The sequence below is a fragment of the Perca fluviatilis genome, chromosome 20, assembly GCF_010015445.1.
Source record: "Perca fluviatilis chromosome 20, GENO_Pfluv_1.0, whole genome shotgun sequence".
In the NCBI taxonomy this organism is placed as follows: Eukaryota; Metazoa; Chordata; class Actinopteri; order Perciformes; family Percidae; genus Perca; species Perca fluviatilis.
The window spans coordinates 25,200,205-25,213,937 of record NC_053131.1 but is presented as its reverse complement, the minus strand read 5'-3'; the positions used below and the strand labels follow the sequence as shown (position 1 = coordinate 25,213,937).

At 40.2% G+C, this 13,733-nt stretch overlaps 1 protein-coding gene across 3 annotated transcripts in view; it reads right to left on the bottom strand.

The window, feature by feature from the left end:
- Window positions 1–1,035: 1,035 nt before the first annotated feature.
- The window catches only part of syt14a (synaptotagmin XIVa), a 49,519-nt gene continuing 36,821 nt past the window's right edge, over window positions 1,036–13,733 (bottom strand). Inside the window, exons 4-8 of one of the 3 annotated variants that reach the window (XM_039785964.1) lie at window positions 12,896–13,167; window positions 12,357–12,806; window positions 11,379–11,568; window positions 8,247–8,324; window positions 1,036–5,408 (exon numbers count right to left, since the gene is read on the bottom strand). In XM_039785964.1, coding sequence (XP_039641898.1) covers window positions 5,095–5,408; window positions 8,247–8,324; window positions 11,379–11,568; window positions 12,357–12,806; window positions 12,896–13,167 — 1,304 coding nt within the window. In that variant the 3' untranslated portion in view covers window positions 1,036–5,094. The remainder of the gene's footprint in view (window positions 5,409–8,246; window positions 8,325–11,378; window positions 11,569–12,356; window positions 12,807–12,895; window positions 13,168–13,733) is intronic. The other 2 variants (XM_039785963.1, XM_039785965.1) reach the window with 2 other exon arrangements.

Here is a 13,733-nt window from a genome sequence, read left to right as displayed (position 1 = left end):
AGTCTCTGCAGAGTGGATCTAAAACCTATGGCATGAAAGATATACTCTTTATTTAGTCTGTTTGATGAAATGTAGCTCACACAATGATCAGCTAAGAGGAAATACTGCTTGTAAGTGCTCCCTATTAACATGCTTTTTGAGATATATATATATATATATATATATATATATATATTATTTATTTTTTTTTTAATTTATTTATTTATTTTTTTAAAGAAAAACAAAAGGTTTGGATATATATTATGAATATCCATTCTCCTGGTATCCCACAATGCTACAAAACCACTTTCTTAAAAAAATATTTGTTGGCTTTTGAACACTTTTTATTTATTTTCCCCAGTAAAGAAACTACTTCTGCCCACCCAAGTAAACCACTCACTATGAGAGCTTAAGGCAATCTGCTTTCAAACAAGACTTTCTTTGGGGGGGGGGTTTATAAAATTATTGAAGGTCAAATTTGCTAAACATTGCCAAATAAGCATAAAAATGCAATACTTGCTCCACCTGTTGGTTGTTTAGTGGCAATGTGAACATTTTGTAGACATAAGTAACTGTATTAGAGCAGAGCTGCACATCTAATTCAAAATGTACCTAAAGCCCAAAACTTTACCGTGTGAAAGGGTTCAACACTGTGTACAAAGTGGATGTTTGCTCATATTAACACTAGTGTAGTTGCTTTAGGGTAAATGACAGGCACGCACGCACGCAGGCAGACAGGCACGCACGCACGCACGCACGCACGCATGCACACACACACACACACACACACACACACACACACAAAGATGTGAAGATATATGGTAGAACAAACTGCTCCCACACAAGTGTGTCCTTTCATTTTTTAAACAATATCACATATAAATTCTGTCTATCATAAATCAATTTGTAAGACATTTTACAAATCAAACTCAGCCTGAAGTACAGAAGAAAAGTACATGTACAAGTACATTAAGACACTGTGACACAAGGTTGCTGAGTGACAAACAGTAAGGCACCAATGCCATCTGTGGCATAGGTAGTTTCCAAACTAAAAGAAAAAAGAAAAAAAAAAACACAAATTAAAACCAGCATTTAAACAGTTTTTTTTTTGGAAATGTGTCAAGGAAATCAAAGCACAAGAAACTATACTGCAAAGCATAGCCATATTTTTTTAAAAACCTTATTAGTGGAACACATCTTGTGAAAGATTAGCAGAACAAAGAGCTATAGAAAATTGTTCCACCCAGCCTTTGTGTTGGTTTGTACAGGAGCAAAGAATGGCCATAAAACATATTTTAAATGCAGCTGAGTACCTTATTGTGAAAAATAACTACTACTTAATGTAGCATTTTAAATACTACTTTATTAATAGCATTAATAACTTTAAAAAACATACATCTCAATGTATGTGGTTTGAATTTCAAAACTGTTTCTGAATTTCCCCTATCTAGTTTTAGCACCCTGATGGGTTTTTTTACTCAACTGAACTCAACTGAAATTTTAGATCTGAAAATGACCTGAATGTAGTTTTTCTTTCATTTTGGGCGCAATTTTTCATCTGAATTTGCATACCTTTAAACACATTTAAAATCAAGTGTGCATTCTAATTTTTTTTTAAGAGGCGGATTTATTATAATTTAAATCTCACATCTAGATATTCAATTGCTTGCAAGATTAAAATCCTTTTGGCCTATTTTTGCTTCCGTAGTTTTGTAGCAAGACCAGATCTTAACATTCAAAAAAATAAGTGGCATGTCAATAGAATATGTGGTGCTCTAAAGAAAGTATTAGTCTGTATTTAAATTTTACAATTTTTCTGTGAAGAGTTGTTGAAGAACCTTTTTGTCACCATTGTGCATCATTCCAGGACGCACAGGAATCGACTTCTTAACTGATAATAGGCTTGACTATGGAGCATCAGACACCCACTAACAGTGTGAAAGATCACTCTATTTATATTCCTACACCTTCTTCTACACCTATTCCTAAATCAACCTTCTGTTGATTTAACAAAATCACTCCCCTTTTTCTGCTGGCAGTTAAATGCAAGACATAAGAATGAATTTACTAAAGCCAAATCAAATGATCCAGCCTGATCATGAAACAAATATTGCACGATTTCTTTTTTTTTTTTTTTACTCTTGGCGAAATTTGGATTCCAATGATATGATTTATCTCTACATGTACAAATGAGCTACTGCCAAGCTTTTACACGGTGTGTTTGACTGTTGTGCTGTAAAGGCTGTGCTTCTGTTTCACACTGTTAAAAAGCATCAAAGGTCTTGACAGATTGATTTTAAGATGAGCTCTGCTGGTTTCTGTCACATCCCTTTCTGGTTTTAGAGAAGGGGATGTAAAGAGGACCAGAGCTACTAAGACCTCTAAAACATCAAATAAATGAACAGAATAAACCACAGCAATCCAGAATAGTATTGCTCACAGGGTGGGTTAATATGTGTTTCACTATTTAACTGTCTGAACACAATTTCCTCCCCATTATTGATACAAAAATAGATAACAACACATTTACTGTATATAAAGTATATGGCAGACATTCAAGAAGTGTGTTACTGCGTTCTAAATACGGGTAAATAAATTCAGAAATTGTCACAACCAACGAGAAAATACAACAACTATCACAGCCCCCCCACTGTACCTTTCCAGTCAACACACACAACCACACACAACACATCCACTTGGTAAACACTGCACAAAGCTAGCTTTCACCACAACCACAGGCACAGTAAAGAGAATATGTATTTTCTGTTGTCTGTAAATGAAATGAAGTGAGAAAGTGTCCACAGCTAAACATACAACCCATTCGCATTTAGACATTCTGCAAATTTGTCGATGCACACTGAGGCTCCTATGAAAGCAGTTTGAATTCCCTTTAGTGAGGTTGAATAGTGCTGTGCGTGTGCTTCCTGTAATTATGGTCTGTGTGCTCTGAGGGTGTATCTGTGTCTGTTCTTGTACTGGGTCCACTTACAGTAATTTATGAACTGACTAAACCATAAGGCAAGGGATTCCGTGCGTGCAGCCACAGCACTTATTAGCACCAGAGCGGGTAAAAGAGATTAACGGGTATATTATCTTTTCACATGTTAGCTTCACTGCTGTGATATGTGACTAAGTTATTTGGTACCTATAAAAAAGTGTCTTAAAATGTCTTTGAATATGCTTTTGACATTCTGTGTGACTTTTCAATAGTGCATGGAAACTCAAGATCACACAACCACCACAGTAACTACTACACATTTCTATATATATCATATCTCAGTCTGTCATTGCTTCTGCAAACTGGTGTTTTCAAGACAAATATCTAACAATGTGAAATGCTTAATTCTTCTCAGAGATCACTACTGAACTTCATCTCAACATCAACCATGACACTTCCACTGTCAGGTTATATGTCGAGAATTTTATTTGCCTGACATTTGCCTGTCTAAAATTATTTAGCTGATGTTTTATATATGTACTTAAGTTGAGGCTCAAACAATGGTGAGGGGTTTAGCCTCGGCAGTGTCGACTGAGATTCATAAAAAGTGTAATTCAACTCGAGTCTCCAAATCAATTCTTTATAAGTTCTCTGGAAACCGATCCAAAATGGCCACCACTTCCTTGGCCTTCAAAATATCTTTCAACATGCCTCCATTCCCAGATTCCTGCACATTTGAATGCAACAAGTAATTGCAATACATTTGCAGTAGACACATTGGGATGTGGCAAATTAAGCTTTGGCAAAGTAATAATCAGCAACATTCATCAACAACATGGTGATTTAACCTAAATTGTATCCATATTAAATTCATGAAACTCTAACGTCTTCCCTACATGGAAGAAGTGGTGCGATTTATGTTTGTAGCAAACATGAGCAGTGATGGTAGCGTCTTCATGTAGCCACACCTCTGGCTTAAACAACAGACATCTGGAGAAATTCAAACTCAAGAGCTAAGTAGAAAAGTACACTGGTGGTGGTGTTTTTTCCCAGGCAGAGCATGGCACTGGTTCTGCCCTGTTTACTCATGTAGCAAGAAAGTTGCTACAATTAGTTAGCTAGCCGGGGGAAAAAAAGGCAAAATGTGGTTTCTCGTACCATAAAAATGGCTTAAAACCCCTGACAACTTGGTTTTTAAAGCACTTCTCTATAACATTGACTATTCAATATAGCAAGTTAACGCTTGGAAAAATAAATCATTTTTAATTAATATTATTATAATATTTAGCAAATACTCCCACAAATGATTTTGATTCAAATGTTGCCTGCTTCTCTGACTGGTGCATGGTAATACATGACATCTTCACCTTTTTCCAACTAAGCCACGCCCACTTCAAACCAGTGAGGAAAAAACAAGGAGCAAGAACACAAATATAAAAATCTCTCATGTAAAATAAACAAAACTGTTCTAACTTTAGTAGCATATTTTGTGTTCACTGCACTGTAGTAAGATTGTCCCTATAAGAAACTGACAAATTTGAAAATAACTACCTACTACTGATTTGAAAAGTGGCCATGCACATCCATGTTCTGCTGGCTTCTAAATTGTGAACTATTTTTGGTCAACCCTTAAATATATGACACAAACTTGTGGTATACAGGCAGAAAAACAAAGAGAGGGGCCATGTTTCATTTTGTAAACCTTTCGGATAAGATTTAGAATCATCCTGATGTCAGTTGTTTGAGCTTTGAGGTGTGGCGCAAAATTATCAGACAATAATTAATTCAACAACGTTGCCCAGAACTTGTTTCTTGGAACAGGTCCCAGCTCAACCAGTTCAACAAACAAAAACAGAGTGCCATCTACAGAAACGTAAAGGTCATTACAAGGCAATCCATGAAAATAAATGACATCCCATTACTAGCCATGCGACTAATCAATGGTGATTTTACAAACAGTGCCATAAAAATGCTTAATATGTTGTGCCAAGCTGAAAACAACTCTGAGTGCAGAAACGTGCTGTTCTGTCTTTTCCTTCACCCCCACTGACCCTGGTTCCCTGGACGTCTGTCACATGCCTCTAACCCAGCTGAACTCCATTTCTCACCTGTCTGGGATGACAACTGCTCTGTGCAGTTATCCTCACGCACTCTCTTCACTTACTGTTCTCTTGCTGTTAGGACTCCAACAAACTGTGCCAGCGGCAAACCTGCTGTCCTTTAGACTCTTTCATCTGAGTCCAGTGGGTGAGCTCCTCCTCTCCAGAGCTGTTGAGGCCGAGCGAAATCCAGCCAATCATCTCCTTACGCTTCATGCTGCGCTTGTTGTAGACGGACAGGATAAGCGTGACGTCCGATAGCTGGAAAAGTGCTACCTGGAAGATAAACGTCTCTTTGTAGGTTGGGTTGGGTTGACCTCGACAGATGGATGTCTTACACTTGGACATCTCGTGGCCCATGGAGTTCAGTAAGGTCAGCTTAACATATGTATCTGAGCAAGAAATAGGCAGAGTAGACAATTAAAAGGGGAAACGATGTAAACCTTTAGAAACATTTTTAAATGTATGGCATCCGACTTGGGTGCTGGATAATTTGTGCAAAATCCTTATGTTTGTACAGTGAATTCTCTTTGAATTAAAGCATTACTACCTACTGAAGCTGTGTTTCCTCTGCAGCAGGCTATGACCCATTTTCCCCACAAAGCGTTTGTTCCTGTTACAATGTCACTGCAGTTGATGTATAAGATCATGACCACATAGGATGCGGTTTTCTCCTGATCAAACACGAAATGCAGCTGCGAGTGTTCCTGATAACAGAGCGAGAATTCAAAGGGTGCAAGGAGCGTTACTTCTGTCTTGTTGCTAGGCAACTACTGTACAGTATGTCTAACCTGAAGTAGGGGGATAATGTTAAAGATATAAATGGATTGTAAGAAGTTAGTAATGCGTTTGCCTGTGCTTAAGAGGATGAAGAGCCTTTTCTAAAACTGATGATGGAAAAATAAATAACAAAAAAATAAACCTAGAACACAAGATCCTTGTAATCAAACAGAAAACATAATCTTTGGACATGTTTGACATTACAAGTATTCAAGAATGTACATCTAGTACATAGCAGTTATGATACTGATAATCTGTGTGACATTTCCCAGCTTGTCCCCCAGCTGATTCCCTTCTATTTTATTGTAAATCAGTGCATATAAAAAAAAAAAAAAAAAAAAAATCCCAATAAATCTCATTTATTTAACCGAGAAAGAAAGGAGAAAAGGAAAAACACTGGCATTATCAAGATATTCAGCATTCACGTTTTTTTCTTTTTCACTCCTCATTTCCATGCAGAAATCACGATATGAACTGAAGCCCCAAATTCAGCTGAAAGTAAACGAGGCAAGACTGGCAATCACAATGGGTCTTTGAGAGTGTTTCGCCCCTCGTCTACAACCATACTCAATAATAATGCTGTGTATTATGTTCCTGTCTAAGAGGGAGTATAAGGAATGAATTGCCGAGGCTTTCATACTGTCGAGTGCCAGCTGCCTTCCAACGCCTAGCTCACTGCCTCAAATCACACATTCAGTTGCTCTCTTTGACATAAAAGCACAGTGAAAAAAATAGCCTTGATTTCTTTTTTGACTGCTGCTGAATGGGCTCTGTAGAGCTGTGGATGTCTTAAGTGGTCAGTAGCGGTGATGCATGGCTCTTTGGTATTGTTGCTGAATGAGAGGGGCTGCGACTGATGATTAACTTGACTTGTCGGCTTGGTACTGTTTTGAAATGATAGAAAAGGAGCTCTGAAATTGCTCCGCATCTTTCACCGTGCTCTTTCCACTTTGTAAGGTACACAAAGTCAATCAAGGCCTTCATAAGGATTTTGCACAAAGCTTTTTTTCAGTGTTACCAGATGTGACTATTTTCTAAATGCAATTTGTATGCAGTACGTGGATACGCTATTGAGGGAAGCACAAACAATATTAAAATCTGGCAGCTAGTCATTAGTTACAGACATTCATAAATAAATGGAACACAGCAATTAATGGGAGGACAGTATGTGACTTTTAGATGAATATTTATGCTCTACACTGTTCTGTTTCATATGCTGTAAGCAGAACTGAAAAATGACACCCAAAGCATGCCAAAGTGTACTGTTTGAATAAAGCCAGCAGTGGATGACGCACGGCATTTCCTTCTAGCTGGCCATCAGCCACCAAGCAAACCGGATTGACTTAGCATGAAAAGAGTTACTTCTGAGTGAAAAGACTTGCAGGCATCGCTTGCACGAACACAAGACACGACACAGGTAGCGAGATTGGCTACAGGACTTGTGCATAAGACAAACACATACACATTCGAAAAAAAGAAGGGAACAGGGTTTACAACAAGCAGCTATCTTCATGGATAAGTGTTAGAATTTTAAAGAGGGTGTGAAGGAGTAACAATGAAAAGTAATTGCCATAGTTCCTATTGCCGCTTTTTACAAGTAATGTTTGCATGATTTTATACTTCTGGAAAACATGGGTATTCACTTTCTGCCATGAGGTAGATGAGCATATTGACGGATTATCATGTCTGTGTGCTAAATATGAAGCTACAGAAAGGAGAACATGAGCTTAGCTTAGCATAAAGACTGCAAACAGGGGGAAACAGCTAGCCTGACTGTCTGTCATTTCCTATCTGCCTACCAGCAACTCCAAAGCGCACTAATTAACATGTTATTTCTCATTTGTTTAATCAATACAAAACGGCAAGTGCAAAAGTGGCAGGTTGCGTTTTGCGCTGCACTATTTCTTGGTGCAGTAACAGCCAGACAATCTGCAGAGATGGAGCGGAGGGATTTTGTTACCTTTGAACAGAGTTAGCTGTTTCCAGTCTCTAAGCTAAGCTAACCAGCTGTTGGCTGTAGCTTCATATTTACAGTTCAGTTATGAAAGTGATATTGATCTTCTCATCTATAACTGGGCAAGAAAGTAAAAAAGCTCATTTCCCAATATGTCAAACTGTTGATTTAATTAAAAAAACTGACCGTTCAGTCACACACTTTTAGCAATGGCTTTTGAGCTTGTACTTTTCTTGGTTGTCACATTCTTCTGTTTCCTCATAAGTTATTCTATTTTTTTTTTTTTACAATTTTTATTTGCGGAAAAATATTTTACTGATATTATGGAAACCATATAAGTAAATAAAATAGTTAGAAAAGTAAAAAAAAAAAAAAAAGTTAAATTTCAAATGTTGACCATTGAAAAAGGCTTTGTGTTTGATTGACTGCATCCATGAAGATAGTATGAATAAATTCATACTTCGCGCCATATTTTGCGGCAGGGAGAGAGACTCACCTCTGATAATATAAACCTGTCCACCTATCAAGTGTTTTAGACAACAGAACAGCCCATCTGACAACAAGGGTTGGACAGCAGTAAGAAAAAACAACGGACCAAGATGTCACAAAGGTAGTAGGGTGAGAGAATTTCAGGTGCAGACATAACGGAAGATGTGAGGAAAGAGAAACAGGGTCAGAAGGTCAACAACATCTCACAGAGTTCAACAAGAGGCAGTTTTTGTTTGAACTTGCGGCTCGGACCGCTGAAAACTGAGCAGTAAATGAGGGAAACCAGGGATCAAACCAGAGGAAAATTGAAAAGCAGGTAGTGCAGCTAAAATGGAAAGATCAGACTATGGGCCCTATCTTGCACTCAGCGCAATTGCCTTTGTACACCGACGCATGTATCATTCCTATTTTGCACCCGACGCACAGCGGACTTTTCCCTCCACAGACACACGTCGGTAAAATAGGGAATGTATTTGCGCTCCCGGGGGCGGTTCAGCGAAAAGAGGAGGCGTGTTCAGGCGCAAACGTTACTTGGTGCTATTTTGCAGTTTCAGAAAACAATTCCGCCACTGACCAGGAAAAACCTGGTCTAAAGTCAGTGGCGCTAGTCTAAAGTCAGTGGTGCATTATTCAGATGCTATTTTAGGGGCGCATGCTTGGCCATAATGTAGCGTGTGCACAACGTGCATACACTTCTCTCATCTTAACGGACGCAGCAGTTCCCATTTTTGCAAACCATACATAATTACAAAGGAAAATATTACTGAAAATGCGCTTCAGGTGTTTGGATAGGTCAGGAGGCACTTTACAGTACAGTCCTCAAAACGTCGCAGCATTCTTTGTGGCTTGTTGTGTTTTACACATTTCCATGAATCATGGATGTGTTGATGACATAAATAAGGAAATATTAGAGGACTTAAGGAGACGTGATGTTGAACTACAGCGGGATGTGGTCCGGGAGTAATGTGCGATGCGCTCCTGATTGAGCGGGTGGACGGAGATGGAGTGGGGGGGGAGGAAGGGGCACAACAGGTGCGTTTGGAGGCCCACGCTCCATGGCTGCAGCAATCCTCTCCAGACTTGAGGAGATGCGCCCGAGAGGCCGCAGCAACATCGCCACCCGGCCAAGACGGGCATTTATTACGTTGCCGCATCCCGGACAGCTCCTGCTGGCGTGCGCCAGGCAAATCCGCCGTCATAATAGCAATCCGCCATGGAACAAGCGCGCCTGCTCTTAAAGGGAATGTGAGATGACGCTCTGATTGGTTTAGTGCACGTTACGCCCAAACCACACCTCGCTACTTCAGACCAACCCATTTTAGATTTGCGTCGGGCGCAAGAGTCATTTATCCCGCCGGTATAATAGCAACAGCGCCTGAGATCCGCCCACAAAGCTACTTGCGTTTTGCGTTTCATACTTGCGTTTCAGATCATTAAAATAGGGCCCTATGTCTCATTTTGAGATGTTTACTCCGGATTTCCACTAGATGCGTAACGTCTGCGGAGCCGGTCCGCAGACTAGTCCGAAATTGTTGCGGCACGGCTGCGGCCATGACTGACAGCTGTAGTCATGAGGACCCACAAGTTCTTGCGAATTCAGGTAGAATAGAACCACAAAACCAACAACAATTTGTTGTTTCCATCCAGAGGAGTAGAGGGGAAACAGCTCTGTGCTGTGTTTTCAAGGTGTAGTGCAGGGAAATATGATCCGCCGTGAGCACGGTGTATTTTATTTTGAAAATTAACCGGATGTTTATTGTGTTTCTGTGCTCGACTTCCTGTCCCGCACTACCTGCCGTGTGCTGAATTGCTGCGGAGCTCTCCGGCGTCCGGCAAAAATAGAAGCTCTGCGTATCTGCTCCGGAGGGCTGCCGACCGCCGGAGCTGTGCCGGAGTCGGAACGCAGCCGTTATGCAGCCAGTGGAAATACACACACTGACTTTAATGGAAACCTAATGACTCCGCTGCCGTTTCGGAGCCGTTACGCAGCAGTTACGCATCTAGTGGAAATCCCCGCCATTTCTCTCTGTCTCAGTCTTAGTTGGACAATTGAAAGCAAATAGCATTTTATTTCACATATGTTTAACAAAGGCATTTTCTGTCAGTTTTGATCACATATTTTTCCAAGAATGATTCAAGCTCCTCATTCAAGTGTGCAAGTGCTATTTACAATTAGGGTTGGGTATCGTTTGGGTTTTTTCCGATACCGGTGCTAAAGCGATACTTTTAAAACGGTGCCGGTGCCTAAACGGTGCCTGAACCGATACTTTTTAATAAAGTAAAAAAAAAGAAAGGTACTAAACAGTCGGCGACATTAAAGAATGGCTTGTTTATTGCTAAGGCCGTATGGTAAAAATTTAAGATTTAATAATAATGTAATAACTATAACAGAGAACTATAACAATAACTTATTTCACCAGTAAATTGCTGTTGAACGACAAAAACAACCACCAGATGGGAAAAGGGCATTTTAAAATAACTTTGAATGCACCACGAGGCTACCTGTTTTAAGTTAACGCACCGTCTGTGTTGTTTATTTCCGACAACAGCAGCTGCTGCGCTGCAGAGCAGACTGTTAAGTCCTGCTGTTGGAATCCTCTACAGTGAAATACAATCACAATTTACACCGTTTAACGTTAGCTGTCAGCATTTTAACCGTGTTTAATCCAGCTGCTAGCTAAAGGTAGGCTAACGTTACCTGCTGTCGAGTGTAGTGTAAACTCAGGCACCGACATGAGGCACCGAAATTTCCGTTCTTATTCGGTCTCGTTACTACCGTTTACGTTGGCGTTTCGGTACCCAACCCCATTTACAATATATACTTACAGTATGTAAGATGAATGAATTTTAGACTGACAATATATAACTTTAAAGGCTAACACAAAAAAACAAGTTGGTGGTGTGTATGGATTGCTAATTTGTAAAAACTATAAATTAAATTTGGTGTAGAAAAACAATATCATTGGTTGTGACATTTGCTGTGGAAGCATGATGTAAATGTAAAGCTGCATAAACATACATCCCTATGCACAGGCTCAACTTGTCCTTTTTTTCCCATCTGAAACAGCTCGAAAAAATTGTTTACACTCTTCACCGGTCTTTTGGCAATGACTCAAATAAAACGTTTTAGAGTACTTACTGGGTGGCTTGTTGGCAGACAGGTTTTTAAAATGGATGCCTTTGATGATCTCCACAGAGAGACGTCCTGTCGTGGCGTTGTACACCAGGCCCACGAGGATCTCTGGTGTGGAGGTCTGACTGACTGACTGGAATGATGAGGCGCTTTCACTGCATGTCATATCTGAGAGGCTGACTTGGGATTCACCACCCTGAAAATATTTGCAGACATTTAGAGGATTGTTCACTGGTTTATGTATAACAAAAATCACAGTCAATGCTCCCCGTATCTAGTGCAATATCGAGAATGCGTTTCAGTTCCTATTACCATTAGCATTTTCCGCCTAACAGCGTTACAGAGTGTACAAATGCATTATAATGCTGATGACACTACTTAGCTACGTCTGGCAATCTACTGATCGTTAAGCCCTGCCCATAGTTAGTGTTGAAAAAGATGCATTTCCTTGTCAATGTTTACTTATTTTTCCAACACCATATGTTGCTAAAAAAAAAAATATGTTGTAAGAAACAATAAAAGGCAAAGGCAAGTAAACTTATATATGACAACTTCCCTGCTGAAAACGTTAATAGCCCCTTGTGGTCTGAATATGTTAATAGCCCCTTGTGGTTTGAGATATGCCTTAGCTGCTTTTTTCCCCAGCTGCTTTTCCTCTTTGTTATCCGAATTTTAGTTAAACTGATGTAAGATTAAAAAATTCTAGGAAAAGGAAAAACAAACCCCCACAACTAAAAAGATTTGACTATTTCCTGATGTGAAATGGAGGCAGTGTCACACCACCATCTATCCCTCAGACACATTAAACCAACAAGGCAAACAGAAGTAGCTGGTTGGATCTTTATATTCTCTCGAGCTGCAAAATATCACCCCATTCTAAGAAAATTTTATCCAAACACATGAAAGATCGATCAACGTAGAGGAGCAATTAGTGAGGCGTTGAGAGAGCGCTTCAAAGCAAACACCTGCTTTGATCCTACTTACCGGGAGAGCACAGCATGGGTCTAATATGACCGGCACAGACATTTTTCCCTGAAGGTTGAGCTTGGTGAGATAGAACACCTTTTCCCCGAGCACCTTCTCCTTCTTCATCCGCCGCATGCTATAAAGGCGCAATCGGATAGCGTAATTGCTGATCATCTCTGACTCCACGTGGCTGAAGCGGAAGGTCTCGGTGAAGATTGGGCACGGACCTCTCTGGATTCCTGTCTTGGCTCTCTGCTTCTTGGTGGGCAGCAGCACCAGGTGGACCTGCCAGGAGATGTTCCCTGTGCGTTTTAGGGCGGGAAGATCCGATACTGCCGTGATGGTGACTGCCAGTTGCTGATCCTCTGAGTCGTAGTCAAACACCACGTCCAGAGTGCCATATTTTGCAACTGGATCTGGTTCATAACCTTTAGGGAGCTGAGCTGAGGATCCACGGGCTGACATGTCCTGAAGAAACCAATGAGATGTTCAATGTGCAATTAAAAACCACACTATACAGCACATTTCCAGTCATATCTTTCATCACTGGAATTTACCTCTGGGCTGAGGACAGCTGTACTGTCACTCGGTACATCCTCCTCGTAGCCCTTGTTGAGGTAACTCTCAGTCTCAGGGCCGTCACTGCACTCACTGGGGCATTTGCCAAAGGACAGGTGGGGACTGCCGCTGGTATAGGACAGGTCACACTTGGCGTCTCCCAGGTCAGACAGCGTACAGGACATCCTTGGAGAGCCGTTCTCATCCTGATAAGGAGGTGGCTGAAGCTCATCCAGCGGTGGCGTTCGTCTCATCCTCTGGATGCAGTTGGCTGGTTGGAGGGAAGTCAGAGGATCACAATAATGTACATATTATTACATATCATATGATACAGAATTTGTATTTGAATGATGTGGACAAAGTGGTTCTTGCTCTTTTTATTATTCTTTTATTTTTGGTTCTTGCGCTTTTTAGCCATGCCAGCAGCAGCGGTGTAGCGATGGCAATGTTGGTCGGTTGTACAGGTTAACTACTTAGGTCTAGAGTAAAATTTCTCTTGTTGGATCAATTGCCATGACATTTGGTTCATTCACGGTCCTCAGAGAACGAAGCCTAATGATTTTGGTGATCCCTTGACTTTTTTATCTAAAAGCCACCGCAATGTTTTCACTTTCACTTATATCTCAGCATGTCCCCGATTGATTGGCACAACATTTTGTACAAATGGTTTAGAATGAAATGTCTCAACAATTAGTTGATGGATTGCTATACTAAAAAACTTTTTCTAGTGAGGTGCTGGCTCGCAGTTTGACATAAAATAAAACAGAATGGTAGCTGCACACTTATAACTCTGATACTTTTATTTCAATATATAAAGATCGACATTTCATCAAACAG